We start from the raw sequence: 25,466 nt of genomic DNA, 5'->3' as shown, positions 1-25,466 counted from the left end.
TCTCCGTGGATAATTGCTTCCATTGAGTTGTTGCTGGAGGAGACTTGTGATCATACAGGAGGAGAAAAATTCACACTTTATGGGTGTATTGTTTGGCACTAATGAGGGTCTTTTCTTGAGTTAGAAAGTGTGGATTCATTTCACAAGTGCACGCTCTGTGTTGTTGTTGAAGTCCCCTATTACCACTGACCACACTACAACTGGTCATATACTGACAGCACCACATTTGTGTTGACCAATAAAGTGTTGCAGTCCTGATTTTGTGTGTGTGTGTGTGTGTGTGTGTGTGTGTGTGTGTGTGTGTGTGTGTGTGTGTGTGTGTGTGTGTGTGTGTGTGTGTGAGAGAGACAGGTCCTGCTGACGGTTGGAAAACATTTGTGTGATTAAAGCATAATTAAAATTGATGACGTTGTCCGAGTCCAGGTTGCGGTCCTCGTATGTAATCCAAATGTTACAAATGCGTGTGTTCGTGTTTGTATGGAGACGGGGTGTCTCTTTAAGTAGGACAGTAGAAATTGATGGCCAACTCTGAAAGCTGACCTACATAGAGGCACAGACAAACTGGTTCCCTCAGCATTCATGCTGAGCCCAGTTGCTCTGCAGAAAATGCAGAGGAAGCAGGCGTATTGTTATTGTAAACATTTAATAAAAGCATACAGCATAAAGCAGCCATCCATTTGCAAGCCACTCACCTTGGTCTTATGCATTGCCATTTTATGTTAAAGTTAGTATGTCCTCTCTGCTGTAGCATACTTTCTCTTGGTTCCATAACCTACTTATTGATGTTACAAAAATATTTTCTTTGTGCAGTCTTCACAAATGAAGATTAATGGAGAATTTAATTGATGAGACCAGAAAAAACTCCAAACAAGTGATGGTACAAAGTCATCAGGGCACCATAAAATGATAAAGGCCAAGCGTGAAGAAAACCGCAATCACACTGAAATCGAATTACATCAATTTACAGTCACACTGCTTATATCTAATTGTTCTCTGGCCTGATGCTTTATTTCATTCTGTCATTTAAAAGGTGCTTTGTGACATTTCTCAGTAATCAGCAATGAGTCCTTTTAAATGTTGTCTAAACTAATAAGTTCCAGCGTTTAAAAAAAAAAATGAAATAAAGAGCCTCAAAATAGTCAAATAAACACCACGTGTGATAATTGTGGCCCAATTTTAAGCCAGCTCTTCTACCACCTGATACTCACTCATAAAGCCACCTACACACGCAGTACAGTAATCATCACCTTTATGTTTTGCTTAAATGGAGGGTTGACACACTGCACACTGAGCAGACAGACTCCAAAGAGAAATCGGCACTGGAGAAGTCCCAGGGTGCATATTTTGCATTTACACACCTACACACAGGATTTTACTGTGTTTGACATATTTTCTTTCGTTTTTTCTTTTTTCTTGATCCCAAACAAAACTGCTCAACTGATATGAAATCTTTGCAAATTACATTATACAAGAACATCTGTTGGATACACTGACTGCATTACAGTGTAAAGACACCTAGCTAGCGCTTAGGGCCTGTTTAATATAACATATATACATAGACATTTATTACCCAGTAAATAAAATGCACAAGCAAGTACATATGTTCTTAACTTACTTGGAAAATTGTGTCATACGTGCAGTTGCTTTTGTAGTACATTTTGTTTATATGAAAACAGTCCATTACAAGGAGGAGAAAAAAAATGCATGAAGGAAAGTCTTGTAGTTAAACCAACAACATCTTATCAGTCCTATCTTCTGAATGTTGTTTGGTTCTGAGACTGTGCTCGTGGCTCACTACACTGAACACTTCTGGGATTAATTTTTACCATCGTCCAGCTTCGCTTTTCCTCCACAGACTCGTACGCATCAAAGCAGTCACATTTATTCAGTCACATTTATTTGTCTTCTTTTATCAACTGGTTTCTTGACTTGTGATTAGGGGATGTGGGTATGCCTGTAGGACCTCTTCTATCTTTATGTGTCTGTTTCTCTCTGTGTGTGTTTGTCTCTATATTAACTAATAACCAAAGCCTCTGGGTGTGTTGACTATGATATATATATATATATATATATAAAACTGTCAGACCTAGTTATTATAGGGAAAGTGTAGTAAGTACAGTAAGTGTAAAAGACGGATCCTTGAATATGTCCTGGTGGACACTGTATGTACTTTTGCAGAGATTTAATGCAAATATAACAATCTAAATCGTTTATTATTATGAGTATGTATGGAACGCATAGCTTATTTTACTGTCAGTGTTGATAACTACACATTATTAGAGATTCAAACATTTCATTGCTGTAAATCTTCCTAATACATGTTATAGTAATTCCTCTGTCAGGTTTTTACAGGACTGTTTATAAGAAGTGGGGGGAAAAAATGACATTCTAGTTACAATATTTTCTCAAATATGTTCCTGCTCTACTCTCTTTCCACACTTATATGTGCCCCGTGCTGTTAGGGAGTTCGTAGCGTTAACTATATTAAACTCGGGATTAATGCCCGGGGCTCTGGATCTTTAGTAATAGCAGACGGAAATACTGATCAAAGGGCTCTAACTGTGTCGTGGGTGTTCGGACTGCCTCTGTCTGCTCCTCTGCATTACAAGAGGACGGGGCTCGGAGCAGGGGGCTCACGCAGACAGACACAGTGCAGGAACTTCCTCCTGGCTGGACAGGTGAGGGTTTGATCCTGCATAATTAGGGCAGGATAACTAATTCAGTAGGGGAAGTGTAGGTTGTAGCTCCAGGTGGGTGGCACCTATGACCCGATAGCAGCCTAGCTTGCACACATGTTTGAGATTTTGCGTGTGTGTGTGTGTGTGTGTGTGTGTGTGTGCGTGGGCACTTCTTTGTGTATGCTGTGTGTGTTTCTCTGTGCAAATCATGCCAGGGTGAGCTCCTTTGCCTCCGTGCTGTGTCCCAGGAGACACGGCTGACACTTTCTCCAGGTTTGCTCCACTTCCTTACTCGGTGTTGACAGGACCAGTCGTCAGAGCTGCTCAGCGGCAGGCTCCTCTCATTAGATGCACTTCTAATCAGGAGCACTGTACAACCCCTACTGTCACAGCATTAGATGTAGATGTTTATGGGGTCTTGTTTTGCAGCTGAAATATTTATCAGCTGCGGTATGTGAGGCTAAAATATTGAAGTTTGTGATTATTTACTGTGTGGTTAAGTGTATCGTACCCCTACAGTCTCAAGTGGTGTCCTACACACACACACACACACACACACACACACACACACACACACACAGCTTGACTAAGACACTTCATCCCTCTGTCTTTGCTTCCGTTCATGCTTAACATTGACCTAGAAAGGTGTGTAATGAGCTTAAGGTGTATACCTTGAATATCAGTGATAATACAAATGTGCTTTGCTTTCTCTCTCGTGCACTTAATGCAGTATATTTAGACTGCAGTCATCGGGGAGTTGGGGGATGCTTGTTACCCATCGCAGCTGTAGATTTATGTCACCCTTACTGTGCCGCTGCCCCTCACATGTTCACCAATCTTTGCACCAATAACATAAAGTAAAATGGTGATAAAGCTCCTCCTACTTCTTTGATATGGACATATATACTGGAATTATTTCCAATGTGTAACGAGTGCATTTATAGATGTTAAATAGGAGAAGCATTTAGGTTTTAAAAAGCTCTTAATTGTAAACCAGTGATGCCACTTTTCACGTCAAAGTCAGGGTTGCGGCATCAATTTGCAAGTCTATGATCTGCTTCTGGCAGAATCAGCTTTTTTTCTTCTTTTTTTTTTTTTTTTTTTTCTTTTTTTTATCCAGGCGATGCAGGGCTGGGTGGGTGAGAAGCATTGGAGCAGCAGAAGCAGAGAAACCTGCACTGAGTGTGAAATAAAGCCCGAGTATGATGAAGCTGGTAAAAGGCCGTGAAAGCAGGCTCCCTGCCGATTCTGCGGAGCGATGAGATGAGGCCGAGCCCAGTTCTGGTTTAATAAGTGTGAACGAGTGCAGCCAAGGGGCCTTAGCCAGTAGCCACATAACACCTATTATCAGCCTTCCTATAAGACATCCATGTGTTTCCATTTACAGGCTTTTTGTTTAAGCTGTAGGAAGGTTCTCTCGGCGCGAGCGTGCTGACACCTCTCTGGTTGCGTCTGTCAGTGCTGACAGTCTTTAATAGTTTCATGGAGGTCAGCCTCCTGCCGCGTGCGGATAGGTGGAGGCAGAGGAGCCGGGGGATACACGAGGACGGTATCGCTCCGCTGACAACCCGCAGGAGAAGGGTGGGAGAAGAGAAAGGTTCTGTTGCCGCTATTTTGTGGCCTGAAATTGTCTGTAAGGTCTGTAAAATAGGATACTAGAGCAAAGGACTGCACTGCGATGGCGGGGACAGAAGGTCAGACAGTCCACAGGGGACTGATCAAGGAGGGGTTTTTTTGCCGTATGTGTACAAGATACTACGTAAGAGTAGTTTACACTCCAGCAAAAAAAATGTCTTTTTGTTCATTTAAACAGATCTAGTCATGGGTGGAAAGGCCCTGCTGGTGGTGTGTGTGGTAGTGTGGCTCGGCCCTGACCCCGGTGGATATAATGGTGCAGTGGAAAATGTCCTGTCAGTTGATGGAGGAGCTGCCTGTAGCAGCAGGAAGGGAGTGTGGCGACAGGGGCCATGTGTGTTAACCTCTTTCCTTGTCACTTTTTTCTGTCTTTCTCTCCACCCCTCTCTTACACTTCCACCACACACACACACACACACACACACACACACACACACACACACACACACACACACACACACACACACTTCCAGCCCTCTCCTTTCATCTCCACCTTTTTTTTCTTTTCTTTTTTTCCTCTTTCCCCTCTCCATCCTCCTTCCCGCAGACTCCACTCCCTCTACCTACACTCCTCCGTGACAAATTACTCCTGGCGGTTGATTTGTTGGTTGTCAAAAGTGCTCCTCGCGCTGCCATGAAGGTGGGGTGGGCAGGAGAAGAGGGTGCTTCTCCTCCGCCCACCTCTGCCTCCCCCTCTCTGTTCCTGCCTGTCGTCATCACCTGCCCCCCACCACCACCACCACCACCACCACCACCCCATTCTCCTCACATGTGCAGTGTGCTCTCGCTACAACTCAGTGTTGAGATGTCTCAGTGGAAATTGATATTCTGTCTCATAAGATCTCATTAGATTAGTTGTTGTCCGTGTTTAATCAGCTCACACGTTAGGTTTCCAAGCCTTCTTTTGACAACACTGTTTTGACACGTTCTAGTTCGTGTCGGAGGCGAAGGGGCTCGAAGAGAAGCTTTTGTCATTTATTTGAGGAGGCACTGAAGGAGGAGCAGGAAAAGGAAGAAAAAAAAGTGCGAGACTTTACAACGGACATATAAATGTCAGTGTTTGTGATAGGCTGCCTTCTGACAAAGAAATCTATATTTCTGGATGATCTGATGAATTAATAGAATAAGCTGTTTAGGAGACTAATATTCTATACGACACTTCATTTTGCTGTTCCTGCAAAGATGAAAACACTTAAGTATTTTAAAACCAGTCAACATGCATACAGCAGCAGTGGGTGATGTGGATAAACAGGGAATTTGATTTGCATGTTGAATTTTTAGTTGCCATTTATCAAAATGTAATATTTTCCATATATGTAGTTGTAACATCAGTTGGCTAGTTATTGTTAAGGTGTATGTTTAGTAGCATTAGTGGTCACTGACAGAAACTGAAAATGTTTGCGAGCTGATTACCGTTATTGTTAGATATAATTTTTTTGCCTCTGTGACCAGTATTTAGACATGTATTTCATTTCTTTCAATATCGGCAGAAACGGAGGGGCATATGCCACCCCGTTTTTAACAGAAATGTTGCTGTTTCTTGGCCGCTCAGCAGAACGACAGCATGTTTTTCTGTTCATTATAGGTTGTGGAATTTCAGCTTTTTAGTAAGTCAGGGAAAAGTCCGGAAATTTGACTTGGAGTGGGAACCCTGGATACAATATATTTGACATGTGCGACTTCATATTATGAGATCCCTATTATATGATCAGTATGGCACACTGTTGATATATAAACTGAAGGGGAATTGGTCGTATGAAGTACCTGACAAAGTGCGGTGTTTAATCACATTGATTCAGAAAATCCTGTAAATCCAACGCTGCCATAAAGCAGTCGTGCTCATTGATTTGCAGCACATGACCTAATACAGAGATATTAAAGAGATAAACTACCTCAGCATCGTAAATAGAACAAAATGTCTGATGTCTTTTGTTTGTCTACCGTGTGCATGCGTTTGTAAGTGTATATGTGCACATGTGCAGAAAGCCGGGCTCTAAAACGCTTCCCCCTTGAAGTGTGTGACCTTGAGATTTGTGCTGTGAAGTGGTTGATGGCTGCGACCTGATGCTTGCAGAAACGGATTTGTCTCCACCTTTATCCAGCTCGTTCAAGTAACAACTGCTGTTTCCCATCGGTGTATTAGCACCGACTGTTCTTACTGTATCATCCGTGATAGCAGCCCGCTGTCTGTGGAGTGTGTGCCAGTCAGATGGCGTGATGTTTACACTGGCGCCTGTTTAAGCTCAGACCGAGGCGATTTTTTTATTTTTTATTTTGTCGGGTGCTTTTCAAAAGAAACTCCTGTCCCTTTTTCAGTCGCACTTGCCTCTTTATTCACTAACCATTTCTCTTTTGCGAAAGTAATAGAATATCTGCTTTCCTTTCAAGCCGCAGCTCGTACAGAAGATGCTAGATTGCTTTGTGCAACACCATCAAAACACAGAGGAGAGCATTGCAATCCACTTGTGTTCAAAAGTCTACAACCATCTCGTCTCTCTGTCTTTGTGTTGAAAGAGGGGTTAAGCTTTTATCCTATAAATATGGCATGAAAATCCCACTGTCAACGACACATTCATTCTAAGGCCTGTATTAACATAAAAATGAGGGCTTGTTATACAGTGAGATTTCAATAAAAAGAACACAAAATGCATTTAATGAAATTCAGATGCTGGGCCCATAGCTCCCTGAATCTCATTAAATGAGCTTTGTGCTGTTTTTCCATCTTCTCTTTGTAGAAGAGGTCCTTGAGTGCCCTTAATAATGTGGCAGATTTCATCATATTCCTGATTTAAAGAGGACAATGTCTGTCGTGTTCACTTGTTCTTTTCCATGGCTGAACCAATCTCCACAGATGTCCTCACACACGTTTTCTGGATCTGCCTCGTGATAATATTCTATTTTTCTTTTGGTTACTGAAGTTTTGTTAAGGCTCTCCACTAACTCATTCTCTTCCTCTTCCCTCCCTCCCCTCCCCCACCCCCTCTGTTTCTCTCTGCATAGGATTTGGTTTCATAACTTTTGAAAGTGAAGACATCGTAGAGAAAGTCTGTGAAATTCATTTTCATGAAATCAATAACAAAATGGTAAGTCCACACAGTTTTTTTTTTTCAATTCCAGGTGGACGTTGAAGGATTAATATTTGATTTCTTCTTTCCACTAGTATTAATAGCAGAGCTGGTGTATATGTGTGTGTGTTCATGTGTCCATATGCACAGGCTAACACACACATACACACACACACTCTGTGGGTCTCTGGGTTTCAGGGATGGGAAAGCAGTGGTGTGTACTGCCCACAAACCGTGAAATTGTGTGGCTGAGTTCTGCCTGTCAGGCTGAGGGACGGGAGAGTGGAGCCTGTCCCTCTCTTTCTGAATCCCCTACCCCACACACACACACACCCACACCCACACACACCCACACACACACACACACACACACACAGACACAGGTGGAGATGTCCAGGGATGCAACAGGGAAGCAACTGGCAGAGGCAGAGTTCATTAGTCAGGGATTAACACCTTCCACAGAGTGCCACTGATGCTTGTTTTATTTACACCGGTAAATATGGTCATCTCACAGCTCTACAGAGTTCACACGCAGTTTTCTCAGTCATCATGTGACGTATGATAATTGACAGGAACCGTCCTCAGTGTAGCGAGTGTGACATTAGGTCCTCCTTCACCCAGTTCCACCCTGCAGGCCTCTTGAGAAATCCTGCATCATTTGAGCAGTTTTGTGGATTGTGATTGACTGGAGGGAATACTTGTCTCACTGCCATTCAGTGGGGCTCCTTCTCTCTTTGTGTGTGTGTGCGTGCGCGTGCGCGTGCGTGCTCGCTCTCTCTTCCCTGAGAGCGACTGACTGACTGGCTATCTGACTGACAGGATCAGTGTAGTAGAACCATGTTCACCAGGGATCAGCCCAGGTCACATATGACCCCAGTATACATCTCTACGTGTCTCGGCGCTGCTTCACAGTCAATGCTCAAGACTGAAACACACAAAAAAAAAAAACAGTGTCACAGAACTGTACTGGATGCGTATGGCAGATATTCTGTCACAATCAAATGTTGCAGATCCTTTGACATGTAGGCATGGCACTGTTAACAGGACGCGCCAGATGGTTTGTTGCACAGAAGCATCTGAGAACTCGACCCTGGGACTGTTTGGAAAAGGGCAGCCACTTTCAAAAAAAATATTTGGCGGGTGATTGGAGGAACCATCTGCCTGTCACCGTCTAACACAGGCTAACTTCGACCAATCAGATCACTGTTGTTTTTCGCTGACATTAAACCTAACCCCGCCTGTAAGTGCTAGAGGAACCTCAGAGGATGCTGATTGGTCCAAACCGCCAAACACGATTAACCTGATGTCTGACCAAATTAATTTATTATCTCCCAAGTAGAGCTGCCTCGTAAGTTAAGAGGACTATGCGAATATCACACGTCAGAATAAGGTGAATTAACTGTCAATTCCTAATTAAAAACAATTATTTACTGACAATTTAAGTTCGAAAAATAGTTATCACAACTTTTGATTACCACTAAAATCTCTGCAGAACAATTCGACATAATTTTACAATCTAGAAAGTCTCATTAAAGTCTAACTCATCGGCTATTTCTAAGAAGCTCATAAGTTGAATAAATGTAAAAAGAAAACTTTATATTAATTAGATCATAAACGAGTCTGAGTTTGCCAAGTAAAATTTCAGTCCTTATTAATGAATGAAATACATGATTATGTACAGTGTACTAAATTTGAAGCACAACATATATTAAGGTGTTTGAATCAAAAATTTAAAAAACAGAAGTGAATTATTGAAATGATAAATAAACACAGAATAATGCAGTCTCTCAAAACTGCTGTCAGTATTCAACAAACAAAACTCAAATCATAAAACGTTGCTCATGATTTGACACAACATGCAGGCCTCATTGAGAACATAATGAGACTAACTGCTGGACAGGTCTTAAAACAAAAAACATTGTTGTTGTATTGACGAGACTTGCTGTGCAATGTAGCCAAAAGCTAATTCCTGTTATCAAATATTAGAAACATAAATCCTTGTTATACACCTCCGTCTCAGGTTTTATGTGAGAAAATGTGCACATGATTGATACGCGGTTAGCAGTGAGGTGTGTACACAGTCATTTAATACTAATATTGTTATCGATATTTCGTCATCCTTTGCTACTGAAGGGCTGTGTAAAGTGTAAAATGAGACGTGAGGACCGGTGAGTTCGAGTCTTGTGCACTTTTGACCACATGCAGCTGTGATGTGATACACTGTTGTGCAGTGTGACAAGTTGCACCTCACAGGGTGTGGCCAGAAAATCCATCACATGACTGCAAAAGCTGAACTCCTAGCCTGCGTCTGGTTACTCTTTTGAGAACGGTGACACAGAGGGAAACCATGTGACCCATCTGGGAGTCCCATAAACCTTAACAGAAAAGATGAGAGTTATTGGGGGGGGTGCGGTGTGAAAGGAAAGCACGAGGGCCTGTTTTCTGAGGCTTTTGTCACCTTTGTGTGGGTCCCTGCTGGCAACACCTACTGTACATTACATTTCTTTGGATAGAGGAAATAAATGTGACCCTCAGATCTTCTACAAAGTGCTGACGTGGGAGCGTCAGCAAAGATAAAAGAATTCTGAGCGGGTTGAGAGCATTTTTCAAAGACGCAAGAGGGTTTTTACCTTAGTTGCACATAGGAGAGCACTAGTTATCCAGTGTCTGAAGCACCAGCACACCAAATAAAAAATGCCTCCTGTCTTCATCCTTATGAAGTACCATACCGAAATAGACCTCATCCATCCTCCCCATGAGTGTTATCTAAGATGGTTCTTGAATAATTGATGCGGACCGAAATTCCACCCCACTTGGGAGGGCTGTGGATGTACAGGGCACCCCACCTTCTCCTTGCCCGTCCTCTCCAGAGCTCTGGTGGCGTACCTGGGTCATCGCCCACTCGCATGTGAGTGACTGGACCTCTAAGTGACTTGGTCAATCACCCCGTGTTCAGCTGCCGCCGAGGCCTCACTCTCAGGAGCACTTCCTCTCTGTCACTGTGAATTATACCTCATATATAATTAAAAATAGGGCGCTGCTTAGCAAGTCTCATAACCTGCCCCAACACTTGCACTGACGTCCTCACTGCCCTGCTTTAGCAAATGTAGGATGCGATAAAAGTATTGATTCTCCCCTCCGGGGCTCCACGTCATTGTTGCAACATCCGTTAGCTACAGCTGTGCCTTCCCTTGTATTAAAACCAGTAAATATTTTGAAGTAAAGATCAATACGCAGAAGACGGCTTGACAGTTTTCAAATAATATTTTTAACCACCTTCTCACACCCTCCTCCACATATATGAATGTCTGAATCACTGTAGTACGGCAGCACGGTGTGACAGCTAAGGAGAGGGTGTGAATCCCATTCTCTGAGACTGGAGTCCCTCCTTCACTCCCCACCCTGCTGTGATGCATGCGCAGCTAATTCATAATAATAAATATCAAGTATTGGCCGTGATGAGCGAGCAGTGTGCTATTAAAATGGACTCACATTGGTTTTAGTCGAGTGCTTCGAGGTAATGTTCTTTAATGTTTTATTTTTAATATTCAACAGTCGCGAAGGATCACAACAGGAGGGAGGAATTTTCTGTTAGTGGTCAATCTCTCACTGTGTCTTCATGATATGACCAACCAATTACTGCACTGAGGAGGGGAATAAGCTCTGAGTCTCCGAGGCGCTGAGGAAAAGCCTAATATAGGTGGCCGTTCACACGGTCACCTTTAATATATAGATACAGATGGACTCTGCATGTCGTTGTGATTCATGCAGAATTTGGAAAGAAAACGGCAGAATATAATCCACATACATTATAGTACATTGTTTTCATTAAGAGGGCAGGTGAATGAATTGTTTTCCTCAAGATTGTCATAATTAATCATAACGATAATTAAGTTTTTTTTTTTTTGCTGTGATAAGATTAGCCATTAAATAAATTAAAAAAATTATAACGTAAGTTTCGAAAGCTGTTAGGATTCAACTCATTTATAGGTTTCTGTACCAGTTTTAAAGAACAGTGTAGTAACAGTGAAGTAAAATGCAGGACGAAACCAGCAGGATAAAGCGGGCTACTGTGGACGCTTTGTTTTTTATACGTCACTCAGTTCAGTCGACTCCATCCATACAGCCAGGGATCAGAAACAGCTACTGTATCTTCAAGAAGAACAAGGAGTGCTGCACCAGATGGTGTAGCCCCCACAGAGTCCAGATCTCAATAGTCAGGGATTACAGGGAGAAGCAGAACAGAAGCAGCTGAGACTTCCTTAATGCCACAGTGGAAGTATGGCAAGTTGGAACAACCCGCCTGCCAAATACCATTTAAAACAAAAAGTATAGCGTAACTTCTAGTTAGCAGGACAAGCCAGATTAAACTGGGAGAAGTTACCCGGTAATGTGCAAGGAAATCAAATCCGTTGTGTAGTTCAAACATAGTGTTGTAAAAGAGATGATTTGAGACTTTATTTACTTGCAGTATGTTTCAGATGAGGCAGGACACTTCATAAGATTTTAATTTTCCACAAGTAGTGGCCTTACTTGAACATAACTTTATCAATCTCCAGACATTAGACGTCATGGCTTCGAATTAGAAGTCAAGACTGTGTGGGGTCTAACATTGTGTAAATCAGCCCTGCACACACTTGATTCAACTTGTTATCGCTGTTTTTAAGGCGGTTTCTACAAAGAAAACCTGAAGTCTCTGGGTTGTTAAAAATGTCTTGGAAAATTTTATTTTTTTTAAAGAGTGGAAATCTTTAACAGTCTTTGAACATCAAGTGCCTAATAAGGGAGTAGGACCACCCTTCAGAGTAGTTTCAGTCCCTCGTGGAGCGCTGGACTGTAAGTAATTGGATGTTTACCCTTCATTGAAGAAGAAAAAGCTTTGCGGGATGAAGGAGGTGGAAATCCACTCTGCACTCTGCTCTCCAGGATGTCCCATAAAAGCTCGATGATTTTGAGATCCGCTGATTGAGAAGGGGATGGAGGCCATTTGACGTCAACCTGATGACCGTGGTCTCACTTAGGAACATGTCTCTCGGTGTGTTTGGAGACGATATCATCCAGTAATATAGAAGCATGACGAGAGAACAGCGTAGGCACCACAGGGTGCACCTGTCCTCAGAATGACCTCATATCCTTTTGCGTTTATATAACCACGCAGAGATATCATCCGACATAATGACGCATGTGAGATTGCTGCCCATTGAAGACATCGTTTTGCTTTTTCCGAAACTTCTTACCATTATCATACATCTACCATTACACGCTTGTCCTGATTTTCTTATTGACCGAGGATACAAGCGGCTCAGAATGGAGAGTCTCTTGTAAATACCCACTTTAGATAAAACATGACATACATTTTTTTAATTGGACTTAACAAGAGGTCTTAAAGGAACACAAATCTTTTGCTATCTTTTTGAACTATCGTTGGATTCAGAGGATTTCCAAGGGATTTAAATACAGAAATATTCACTAATAAATATACTATTTGCTACTGCTCATTAATAGATTAATAAAAGTATAAACTATCATAGTTTCACATTTAGCACGTCTCTGTCCGCTAGATTCTCTCTGAATAGATCTGTAATCGGGCCGGGCGGTATATTGACTTTTTCAGGTCTATCAGTATATTTTTATAGGAGATATAAGATGAGAGAACCCCGTTAATAGCGATGTACTTTGTGGACGTTGCGTTATGTAACTCGTTTCTTCTGTAAAGCCATGCCAGTGTTCGCATCTCTCCACTCACACGCACTATCCGTGCAGCTCTGAGGAGCTGGTTGGTGATAAATTGTCGGCTTTAGCTCGGGTGTGTGCTCCCTTCGGACAATCACCCAACCATACTTACTTTCTGGGATTTTTTGTAGGAATCTACAGTGGCTCAGCTCACACTGGGGTGCAAAGCTGCGCTTCCAATTCACCTCCACTGTGGCAAATAATGTATTTTTACTACATGTACCATTATCAAAAAAGGATGCAGAGGAATAACTAAATAGAGAAGCAAGCGCTAAACTAAAGTAGCTAGCAGATCTGAGGAGCTTCTAAACAACTTTGGGATTACCGAGAAAGTTGTTTCAAGAAGGAGAGCTATAAGTGCCTGAACAGAACTAGTGTAAGTTTAAATGTACCGCGGGTCATGAGCTGCTGTAATAAATTATCGGGGTTGAGACTGAACAGCAAAACAGCTACCAGTAACACAGAAACACCGGCAACATGAGTGAGACGATGTCATTATTGCAGCACGTCAATTTGTTGTAGATGTTGAAAACAACTGAAGGAGAATTCCCAGAGAGGTTTTTTTTTTTTTTTTTAACATTGGCTATTTATTTTGTATCGGTTTTAATTTACGTTAAACAGCTCTACACTTTGAAAAAGTAAACACAAGCTTGTTTTTGCATCATATGTCGATCACACACTGATATTGACGTACAAAGGAACATTTAGCGTTCTTCGTAGAAAACCGTGCATCACTGTTCAACCTAAAAATACGAGATATGATATTTAGTCCATACTACTTTCTCTGGATGTAACTGTGTTTTCTGTATTCTTTTTTCTTTAAATAACCAACTTGTTAAATGGTTTTGAGTAACCCTCCTCTTAACCGAGTAATCTCCCACCAGTACGGCTGACGTTGGGCAGTCAGAGCCGTGACATTTCCTAACTATTCAGTCTATGTGTTTTGACTGTTCAGCCGGGAGTGGGAGCCAGAGTAAATGAATCACACTACTTTCCTTTTTTCAGTCTGCTAGTCTACTGATGGAATCCATTCACTGGTGAAGCTAATAGCAGCCGCACACCTCCCCCTCCACACACAAACACAAACACACACACACACACACACACACACACACACACACAACACTCGTCCCTGAAGGACAGTCATTGTCGGTCCACCCCGCCCACACCTTCCCTGTTATACCTGCAAGGTTAATATGTATGGGAGATGTATTGGAAAGGTCATAACTTGAGTGCTGCTCCACTCTGTATCACAGGGTTTGTACATAAAGAAAGACATAAAGACATTGTTTGTTTATTCTGCATCTGTAGGCTGCAGTACTACTAATCAAGCAGTGCTCGTGAGGTCCTGCAAGTCCATGTTGGTGTGTACATGTGTGGGCCTCATAATTTTATATATCAAGATATATAATATCTTATTGTAGATAGAGAATGATAACCTGCTCCAAAAAGACAAAGAAATAGATTTTTTTTTTATGAAAAGACAAGAACAGAACAAAATAAATAGATGTGATCTTATCACCCCTTTATTTGTTTATTTGTTTTACCCCATATTCAAAAGAATAGGCAGGGACAGGGTTAGATATAGTCCAGTTTAATTGGTATCTTTAAAAAAATATATATATATTTTTTTTTTATCATGTATAACATTGTTAACCTGCAGTTTCCCTAGGAAATATACTAATTTAGAAAATGAATTCAACAATAAGCATTTTTCCTGGTGCGACGACTCAAAAAAGAAATATATTTTGGTTAATATGAGTATCAATCATAACTTTATAGATGTACGCAGTATTTCTGCTGGTTACAATGTCAACATCTGTGTCCTTAAAGCTCGCAGTGTTTTGGGGTCACTGCCTGATGCTGGTTTGGACTATTTAATACTCCTGACAAATTAGGCCTCACGTTGCTCCAAGGTGTACTTTTTTAAACAGTAGTATGTTGCACACTGGAGTCAAACTGACAGTTATTATAATAAACCTCTTGCTTGGTGGACATTTTGTGTGTCCAAGCAATTTCTGTGTTTCATATAACTTAATAGAAAGATTGATTTAAGTTTGGAACAGTGTAGTAGCTCTACTGTTTGGCTTTAGGTATTCCTTGCTCTGACTTTATCTTGGGTCACAGAGTGACACAAAACTCAGAGATAAGCTATCAACGGTAGCATATCGGTGCAGCACAGAAGGAAACATCCCGATACATGCCGAAAGGTCGAGGTAACCAAACCTTGTCAACACTGTGTGGCAGCAATCCACTCCACCAGTCACCTGCTTTCACAGCGTACACGTGAGTGTTTGAGGCTCTCGAATCCCCTGGGTGCTTTTTCTGCACAAACCAATAGATCTTTACCTTTTCACAACAGGAAACATTGGTGCTCCATTTATGATATTAAAATTGTAGACCATGGCTTTTTTCTCAACAAAAAAAAAAAAAAGTGATTCTGATCGGACAAACCACCTGTTTATTACAAGTTAACTTCAACCAATCAGATCAAAGTTGTTTTTCAAACAAATAGTTGCTTCTCACGTGTCATCACACCTAAACCACACCTGTAGCTGCCAGTAGATGCTCGCAGGACGCTGATTGGTCAGACACAAACACTTCAAGCTTGAAGCCTGAAAAGAGGAGTTCTCGCGTGATTGCATGATTTCGTGATGTCACGAATCCTGCTGCAACACAACAAAATAAAAAACAGTGTAAAAGAAAGTCCAAATACATAAACAGAATAAATAAGTAAATAAACGATAAAGAAGTAGCAGCATACGATCTAGCAGCAACACAAATAGAGTATAAACAACTCTGCCATATGGACATATTGCACAGAGAGCTAAGTCAGTGGGAGGAGTGATATGTCTATACAACAGTACAAAATTGGCAGCAACACAAGATGCAAGCACCAGTATCAGTCTAAAAGTGACACAAACAAAATAAAGAGCTTTTCAGGGAGCACCGACACCTCGTCTGACTGCTTCTGGAAAATACCTCCAGTTAAATACTGTTTATGTGACTAAAGGTTCGGTCTGTAAAACCTTCAACTTTAAATTGTGGATCTTGTAGAATCTTTGCAGTTCTTCATTGTCCGGCTCAGATTTTCTCTCTGCCCTTTATTTTTCTCATTCTTCGACTTGGGTTCACTCTTGAAAGCTCCGGCCTCCCTCCATCACACACTCCTGTGTGTGTCTGAAGCAGGTGAAGACCCACACATTCACACCACCAGCACAGATCCTGGCTCCTAACTGGTTTTAAATCCATGACAAGGAGCCCTCGCTCTGAATATCAAAAGACCCGCATCTGAGAGCATGTAGGCATGACTCACACCCGGCTCTGTCTTAGTCCCAGCTCAGTACCTGAGCGGCCATCCCGCTGGATGTGGCGGGGGTTACCAGAGGATGCTGATCAGACACTACCCTGTCTGCAGTGTAGGCAGAACTCGACTGTATTTGTCACCCAGCCATGTGAACACGTGAAAATCCCAGCAGTGTGCTGAGATTTCTAACACACCGATTTGTCCCTCCCGGTTCCTACTTCCATGCCGGGGGGTCATTCTCTGACGATAAGAGTGCCTGTGCTCTCTTCAGCACAATGTCCAACCATAGCAGGCGAGCAAGGAAGGCAGAGTAGCTGTGACAGCTACAAAGTGGCTGAGGGAACTGTGTACTTTAGTTGGTCTGCTTCAAATAAAAGGGCTGCTAACAGCAACAAATCACAGCTCTGCCACGCAGCAACTTTCCCTCTGTGATAGAAACCTTTTTCATTAGTGTTCCCTTTTTACACGTCTTGCTCTCTGCTGGATAAAGTGAACAGAACTTGTTACACTATTCGGTCTGCACAGAAATGTCTTGAAGACATGAAGTTTTTCTTCAGTTTGGCAACTTGCAACAGCATGTTGTGTCTACCACTATGCATGTATCAATGCGAGTGGTAATGTGCACCAGCGGCCTGTCAAAGAGTTGCAACCCTGTTTTGTATGGATGCCAGGCTATACCTTGGTTGAGGTGTACACAGCACTGGCGCAGGAGCCTGTCTTGTGCAGCAGGCCAGGATGACATGTGAATCGCAGCAGCCGAGAAAGCCCTGTTTAAGTGGAGGCAGTAGGGAGAAGCAGGCAAGAGCCAGGAGGCAAACAGACAAACAGATGGACAGGCTGATGCCAAGCAGGCAGTGGAGCAAATAGATTGTGCAGCATGGTGAACGGACTCAGCCTACCAAAGAAACAACCAACAGACTCAAGACCGTGCCACCCTTGTCAACTGCTCGTGCTTCTCTATAATTCATAGAGATAGGATAGATACGTGGTAAATAGCACTCTCATCTCCCCCCTTCCCCTCATCTGCCCCTGTCACATCCCTCATTTGATATGTGTTATGTAGGAGGAGGAGATGTCAGTCTTGCAAGATGGGAAATGAACAAACCTGTATGTGAGAACTGGAGTGAGGGAAATAAATGCAGGAAAGAGATGAGTGCTGCAGGTGGAATTGGACTGTGGGACCCTGGGGACTTCAGCCCAGCAACAATACACAAACACACAATTCACCAAAAAGCAGAGCCCCATTCAGTTTTACATTTTTTTTTTTATTTGCTTTGGATTTTAAAGCATCTTAGAAAAACTTCAGTAAAATAAATTGTGAATGAAGAGAGATTGTTTAAATGATGTGAAACGATGACTGCTGACAGATGAACTCAGAGTTTAGATACGAAGACAAAAAGCCTTTCACAAAGAGACCGGACACACCGTGGGACTCTGATAATGGCACTGGAGAACAGAGCTTCTCCTGCCTTGATGTCTCAGAAACTCTTGGAAAGTATTTAGCTTGTATTTCCCTGAGGCTTTGGGCACATGCTCACTGGAGCAATAACCTTTGCTTTAATGCAGGAGAAGCATGATTGTAAGTTTTCCTCCGAGACTTCCCTCTAAAATGTGAGGTGCTCAGATTGACTCAGTCTTGTTTTTTCCTCTATGGAAATCGTCTTGCGCTGTGCAAGTCAAATAGAAAACCACCTTAAAGAGCCGAGACAAGCGCTGTCAGATCTGTCTGGTTGTGTACCTACACAGTCTAATGGTTTGTCTGTGTGTGTGTGTGTGTGTGTGTGTGTGCGTGTGCGTGCGTGCGTGCGTGCGTGCGTGTGTGTGTGTGTGCGTGTGTGTGTGTGTGTGCGTGTGTGTGTGTGTGTGTGTGCGTGCATATACGTGTGTGTGTCCATGTTTGTCTGTCTACATAGGTAGAATGTAAGAAGGCCCAGCCCAAGGAGGTGATGTTCCCACCAGGTACACGAGGGCGAGCCAGGGGTCTGCCCTACACCATGGATGCCTTCATGCTGGGGATGGGCATGCTGAGTGAGTTCAAACGCACCTCCACTCTCTCTCTCTCTCACACACACACACACACACACACACACACACACACACACACAGACACACGCTTGCAAATACCCAAACAAGTCATTCAAGGGGGGAATTGAAAAAGTTCAGAGACTGCTCCTGATGCACGCGAACGCTGCGCAGCACCGTGATGTGTCATGAAGCCGAGGGAAGCTAACACCTTTAGGATTAGTACTCCCAAGTTTGGTCGCTTGATCAACGTAATCAACTAAGTTTCACACATTTTTGTGAGCAGGGTGCATCTGCAATTTCAGCATAGAACTGTAATTTGAGCAGAGAGTGCACATCACATTTTGGACAGAAAATGGTGCGGTGGGGAGCGACGATTGTGTTGTTCAGGGTTCAGCCTCCGAACATCACAGAAGAACTCGGTGGTGACAGTCTGACCCTGCAGGATGAATTCACAGTTCACAACCCTGCGAATGTAAAAAAAAACAACAACAAAAAAACACCTGCTTGTCCTCCTGACCTGATGCACTTTTTTTTCAGGCTTGGACAGTGATGTTGAAACGCAAATGCCACTCAAAACAATTCACCTGGCTCATTGCTTCATTGCCGTAGGCTTTATGAAACATTTCCAAGGTCTCTTCTGCAGATTTCCTGAGTTTGACACCAAATTTCATGTGCACTCTCTGGTCATGTCCATAGTGAAAGTCACAGATATGCTCTAATCCCTGTTCACACAAACGCGTGTTGATGTAAATCAAGCAACGTAGCTTGAATTACCTTTTCACATGCTCTGTGCACGTCACGGTGCTGCACTCCATTTGCACGCAACACGAGTGGTCTCTGAACGTTTTGATTGCTCCTTGTATTTAGATCCTTTATTCCCAACCTGGAAAGATCACAGGCGGTGCATGAGGTTTTGTCTGCTCTGAGGTTGTTCAGGCTGTCAAAATAAGATTTGCACATGTTAAACAAAATATTAAATTGCCGGATAAAGAAAAGTCAGTGTGTAAAGCTTTTTAAAAAGATAAAAAAAAAAATTGGCCCTCAATCGTAAATAGTAAGCTACTCTTCTGTGACTTCTCAACCTCTGTGATCTAAGACTCCGTCAGTATTGTCAGGTCAGCTAGCAGCTAAATGACTAGCTCATCCTGGCATCTCATCGTTATTTCTGCTGTCAGAGCATCACTATTGTATGAAAACAACATGGCAGAGAAACTTAAAAGTGCTGATGACTCATCTGTAGCGAAAAAGAAAATAAGGCTATACCTCGAGAGTTACATTACTGAATAGCTTTATTCTTTTGTGTGTGGGTGGGTGGGGGAGGGCAGCTTTTCTTGAATACAAGTGGAGGGGCACTCAAAGAAAAACAAAGGTTTGGAGCCTCTATATACATGTTCAACCATCAAGTATCAGCTAGCACATACAATTTATTTTTTAAAATGACAATCTTTTTCTTTCTTTTTTTTTACCAGGTTGCAAATCAAAGAGTGTCAGACATGCACACCCATTCAGTCATCAATTTCTACCTGCTAAAAAAAATCCACTCATGCACACTCCTGTCTAGATAGCCCCATTAGGTGGGCGCTGCCCCTAATTAGGCTGCTTCAAGGTGTGCCACCAGTGGCCACTGCGGTCTATTTCTGGTTGAGTCTGGTACAGGCAGCCCCTGGGCATATAGGAGCAGACCAGCACATTAGCAGGCTAAATGAAGAGGAAAATTGGTGTAATGTCATATTAAGGATTCATCACTGTGCCCCCCCTTAATGCGTAATGAAGGGGACACACATGTCAGGGAGAGATCTCATCTACAGGGACCTCAGCTGCTGGCCCACCCCTCTTCATTACCATCCAGCCCGTGCCTGTGGCCCTTTTTATTTAACACTATTGCACTCTCTGCCTCCCCGCTCACCTTCTATCCATTTATCTGCGGGTCTATGTGTCTGACGGTCTGTCCGTCCAGCCGTTTGTCAGCGGTTCACATCTCATTTGCATATAATTTGATTGTGCGGCAAAACCAAATGGATTTGCCATCTCATAAAAGATTTATTTTTTCCGTCAAAAGCAAAAGAGACACGTTGCTGATTGTAACCGAGTCGTTTTGGCCCCCGCGAGTAGCCCCTCCCACTCCCTCTTGTAGCAGGTGCAAGCAGAGCCACAGTCGTGCATTTTTTATCTCCACCAAGTAATCTCGTGTTTAAAGTGGTTTTGAAAGTCACATTTAGCTGCCGCTTGTTTTGCATTTTCTTAGAAATTAACCAACTACGGAGCTGTGGAACCATTTTTGACAAGGGAAATTAAGGGGCAGTAAACTAATTATCTACACTATATATCACTCTGTGTGTCTGTCAGGCAGTATAACCCTCTCTATACAGTTGCTTGAAGTGCCAGGGTTATTGCAGGCTTGACCTTTCCATGAGGGTGATTATACAGTTGTTTGTGGTAAAAGTGTTCATAAGTCGGGGGGCCGAGCGCTTCTGTCAACTCTATCTAAGTCGTTCCCGGCTCCATCTCATCTGTTAGAAGTATTTAACAAGCACAGTGAACTTTTCAGAACTTATTACAGACTAATGTGTCTGCGAAGAGGAGAGCACTCTTCCCCTCCATTGGGAGACGGCAGGCAGAAAGGCAGTGATGTGCTCATGTGAGAATATTAACAGCCAACTTGTTTGGAGACACTCTTATCTAAATGAAATTGGAACAAGGACAGCGAAACATTCCTTTATATAATTTGCATTTGGAAAAAGGGACCCTAGGCTCATTATTTAAGAAAGTGTAAGCTCCTTTTGTGCCAAATCTCATTAAAGCCATCCCTAGCTCCTTTGTTTACTGCCTCTAATCGAGGCATTTATCTTTATTGTGTTGTGCCGATGTATGTTTGCTGAAATTAATACACATTTGAGCCCGGGTGAGGTATGGGTGTACCAGATGGATAATTGATTTTAAAGTGAATCAGAACTGTTGAGCCATAAAATAGGTACATTAGCATGCATATTAATAAGGCAAACAAGAGCACTAAGAGGCCGCCACCAGACCAGACACAATGGCAGGCTTCATTTAGTGAAATGCTTGTGAATTATCGCCTACTTTCTCTTTTCTTTTCTTCCCTCCTCCCACTGTCTTGATGCAAAAATATTTTGCCGGTTTGCACATACTAAGAATTTCATGAGAGAGTAGATTAACACAGCAGTATGTCTTGTTGCTTTCTCCTTCGACGCTCACACACATCTGGCTGCAAAGTCTTCATTTAGTGATGTGAAACCAGTTATAATGCAGCACATCAGACAAGAAAAATGCTTTTGCCATTTCAGAAAGTGTAGAAATACGGAAGTAAGGAGGAGTTGTTGTGTCTGAGCCGACAATTTCAGTTTGGCATTTATTCTGTTTGAGTGTAAGACTGTATCAAACACATAATATCCAATCTTTTGCTGTCTGTGATAGCTTTTCATTGTACCATATCACACTCCTTTTCAGACATAACAAACAATGAGGGGGTTTTGCGAAGGCTATCCATCTGTAGCTTCCTGGTGATGACTTCTCATCAGCAGCTGATGAGGATTGTTTTTTTTGTTTTTTTCCCTCTGCCGTAGCCTGTGTCCTACTTCATCCATACCAGGTTAAGGTTCCCCTCACCGCCTCGCACAGTTTGCAATTCTTTTTTGTCTGCGAGAGAGGGGAGAGGGTCTGCGAGAGGCATTTTCCCATTGGGTCAGGAATAAATTGAACTTTTTCATGGACAGCAAACACTGATTAGATATTTATGACCAAGGTCAACCTTTCTGATTCCAGCTGGCACAGGCTCTGAGGCATACAGAACAGAGCATCCACACACATACTCACACACACACACACACACACGCACACGCACACATATCCTACATACTCACACACACACACACACACATAGCCTACATACTCACACACACACACACACACACACACACACACACACACACACACACACACACACACACACACAAGAATGCACACGGATGCAAAGTAGTGTTTGACGCCCCCGTGCTGCAGACTCATGCATGCAAGTGCAATCTCTGGACAAACTGTATAAATGCTCAGTTTAATACCTGCTTCAGACGTACAGTCTTTTACAGTTAATATTTAGAAATGTATGACTTATCACCTGCCTCAGCCTAAAAATTATTATCTAGACATTGAAATGGTAATGTGCCTTCACCCGCTTTATAAGGCGAGCGTACAGCTAACAAGAGTTGAGGACACGTCAGCCTGAAAGAAGTTTCGGAGGTCAGTTTCGGAGTTGTAGCTTTACACACAATGGAAGAGAGAGTTATCAAGGCTGGCTCCTGTGATTCATTCCTAGCCGAGAGGACTTCATCTCACCGGGTAATTTAGTCCAGACTTATGGTTGAAGGTGATAATAGCGTGAGGAAAACAGATAAAGACTTCGACATATACCATAATTAGAGGGTTAATTATGTTTATATTACCTTTGATGGTGCTCAAATTCTCACTGACTCACGCAGGCTGGATCACTCAGCCTCCCGCTCTTCTCAAATTCCTCGTTTCCGTCTGTATCCCACTTCCTCGCTGCCTTGCTCCCTCGCTCACACCCCGTTTCTCAATATGTTGCCCACAGCTGCTTCTGTCTGAAAACTGTCCAGCTAATTAACTGGTGGGTCTGTGGTAGTAATAAGAATCATGACAGCAGATGAACAATACATCTGCTGCTCTTACATTTTTCTAATGACACTGGGTCCTCTTCGGGCCTCATCGCAGCTCTCAGGCCGCCCAGGGACTGTGCAACTTCTAAACAAGTCTGTCGCCCTCACCGAAAGGTTGACTTTGGTTTGCAGATGACATTTGAAGTCACTTTTGGCATCATCTGTTCGTTTTATAATTCAGTAGTGGAGGCTAAATATTGCCTTAATTGTATGAAAAGGAAGCCTGAGCTAACTCATCTTCGGTTTCGGCTTCTGGTTTATTGCAGATGTAAATAATTGCAGTGTTTGTGGGATCTACCATCAAAATATTCATTCAGGAAATTTGACACATAAAAGATTTAATGTGACAAAAATTAAAAACACAGCTAATTGTGCATTTATTTTGTAAATGTTTTAATTTACTTTCATCATTAATGTTGAGTTAATACATATTAAAAGTATTTATTACAAACTGTCAGCGGAAAGTAAAAAGGTAAAAACCAAGTGCTCAAAAGCCTCATTTGATGTTTCAGGGGTCAGACAGGGTGAGATAGTTTCTATTTAAGCGATCTGATTGGATAAACAGATCTAGCACATGCTTCTAATCTCCCTAAGACATTGGTTACCCTGGTAACACCTGAGGTATCCGCTGGAGATGACGAGTAAGTTTTAATTCCGTTTTAATTACGGGTTAAACCTTGTTTCACCCGGCACGACAATCAACACATGAACGCCAAGCTGGAGGCACAAATATGCAGCCATCACACACTTACTTACCCGTGGCAGCTCTCTGACAGACCGCTGCACATGCAGCCATATTAACACATGAACCTTTGCGCTATGGTGAAAATGCACAGGCCATAAACAGACGCCGTCCTTTAAAGACGCCTGCTATAAAGTGTTATTACACCAAGCTATAAAAATGCCTGAGAACTTATGCTTGAATGAAGAGTGAAAATGAATTAGACCCCGAAGAACCATGAGCTGCTTATCAGTGCTTTGGTTTCCAACCATTTACCAAATGTGTCATTTAATCCTAATGAAGACCTGAAACAAAAATTAATGAGGATAAAAAAGGTAAAACAAAATACATAAATAATTGCAAAAATCTTGTCGATTACCAGCTCTGAGGCTCCTCCTGAGGTACCTTAAATGTGTTCAAATGAAACAAGCTATTGATCCATGTTTAATTTAAAGAGAGACTTTGTGAGATATTAGCAGCTACATAATTTTTTAAATCACCAGGCCTGCCTCGCCTTTGAAAGAAAATTATTTTACAATCTGGGCTCCATGTTTATGGTTGAGGCCGTTATTCTTGTAGGTTATAAAAACATTTTACTCACTGAATTAATCACTGATCTGGCAGTGATCCGAAAACAAAGTCCTGCAGGACGAGCAGCACGATCAAGATTAGAAAATGCAAATATAACTGTGACAGGTGACCTGTGGTTGAGGACGGTGCTCGTCATCAAACTGTGCGAACACAGCGAATGTTTTTCTGTTGACAATCTACCTTCAACATTATCAGCTATAAATACATAAACATTTTTATTAGGCCTAAAGCATAAAAGTTAATCACCTCTTGCTTATTGCAGTTTTCCAAACAAGGGAAAAAAGTTTGTTTATGAAAAGGATTATTCCAAAATGTGATACTTAGTCTTGATTATTTGAGGGTCTTATTTCATGTGGCTGTTATTGTACTTTTAGTTTTGAAGGGTATTTAGTAACATGAGACACTCAACAGTTTGAAGGCTATCGTTCAATATTTGTTTTCCTGTCTTAAATGAGTATATAAGTAGCTATATCCCAATGTTTGTTTTGGAAGAAATTGATGGATAATTTATTGATTATTTCTACTTCTCATCTTCCTTTTTCTAAATTGTCTTTTTCTCTCTATCAAAGGTTACCCTAATATTGTGGCAACGTATGGCCGCGGATACACTGGATTCGCACCCAGCTACAGTTACCAGTTCCCTGGTAAGTTAACGGCTTCCTAAAAATTGTTGCAGCTGATTTCTGCTTTGCACTCTCAAGCAGCACAATCAGACACGCGTGCGCACAAACACACACACACACACACACACACACACACACACACACACACACACACACACACACACACACACACACGCTCGCATCCACATACACAAATGATCATCAATGTACACGTCCGTCACCAAATAATCTGCAGGGGTTATAAATAGGCGACGTGTCCGGATTTTCGAACGAGGTTTTGAAAGCTGACATATAGGGAAGTAAATTGCTTACTCCTTTTTATCCCGTACTCGAACACTACCATGACCAAATGTCTAAAATGGGGGGAGTTCTTCGTCTTCAGTGGCCCAATGTATGC

The 25,466-nt window shown here is 42.3% G+C and overlaps 1 protein-coding gene across 12 annotated transcripts in view; it reads left to right on the top strand.

Annotated features, from left to right (window-relative positions):
- msi2b (musashi RNA-binding protein 2b) overlaps positions 1-25,466 on the top strand; it is a 242,859-nt gene that overhangs the window by 174,262 nt on the left and 43,131 nt on the right. For all 12 annotated transcript variants that reach the window (XM_069146799.1, XM_069146795.1, XM_069146791.1 and 9 more), the window contains exons 8-10: positions 7,314-7,396; positions 18,332-18,446; positions 25,016-25,090. In XM_069146799.1, coding sequence (XP_069002900.1) covers positions 7,314-7,396; positions 18,332-18,446; positions 25,016-25,090 — 273 coding nt within the window. The remainder of the gene's footprint in view (positions 1-7,313; positions 7,397-18,331; positions 18,447-25,015; positions 25,091-25,466) is intronic.

This window comes from Embiotoca jacksoni, unplaced genomic scaffold (assembly GCF_022577435.1).
Source record: "Embiotoca jacksoni isolate LCO1_2020_lvr unplaced genomic scaffold, fEmbJac1.0.p SCAF_13, whole genome shotgun sequence".
In the NCBI taxonomy this organism is placed as follows: Eukaryota; Metazoa; Chordata; class Actinopteri; family Embiotocidae; genus Embiotoca; species Embiotoca jacksoni.
This window is presented reverse-complemented; position numbering and strand designations above follow the sequence as displayed.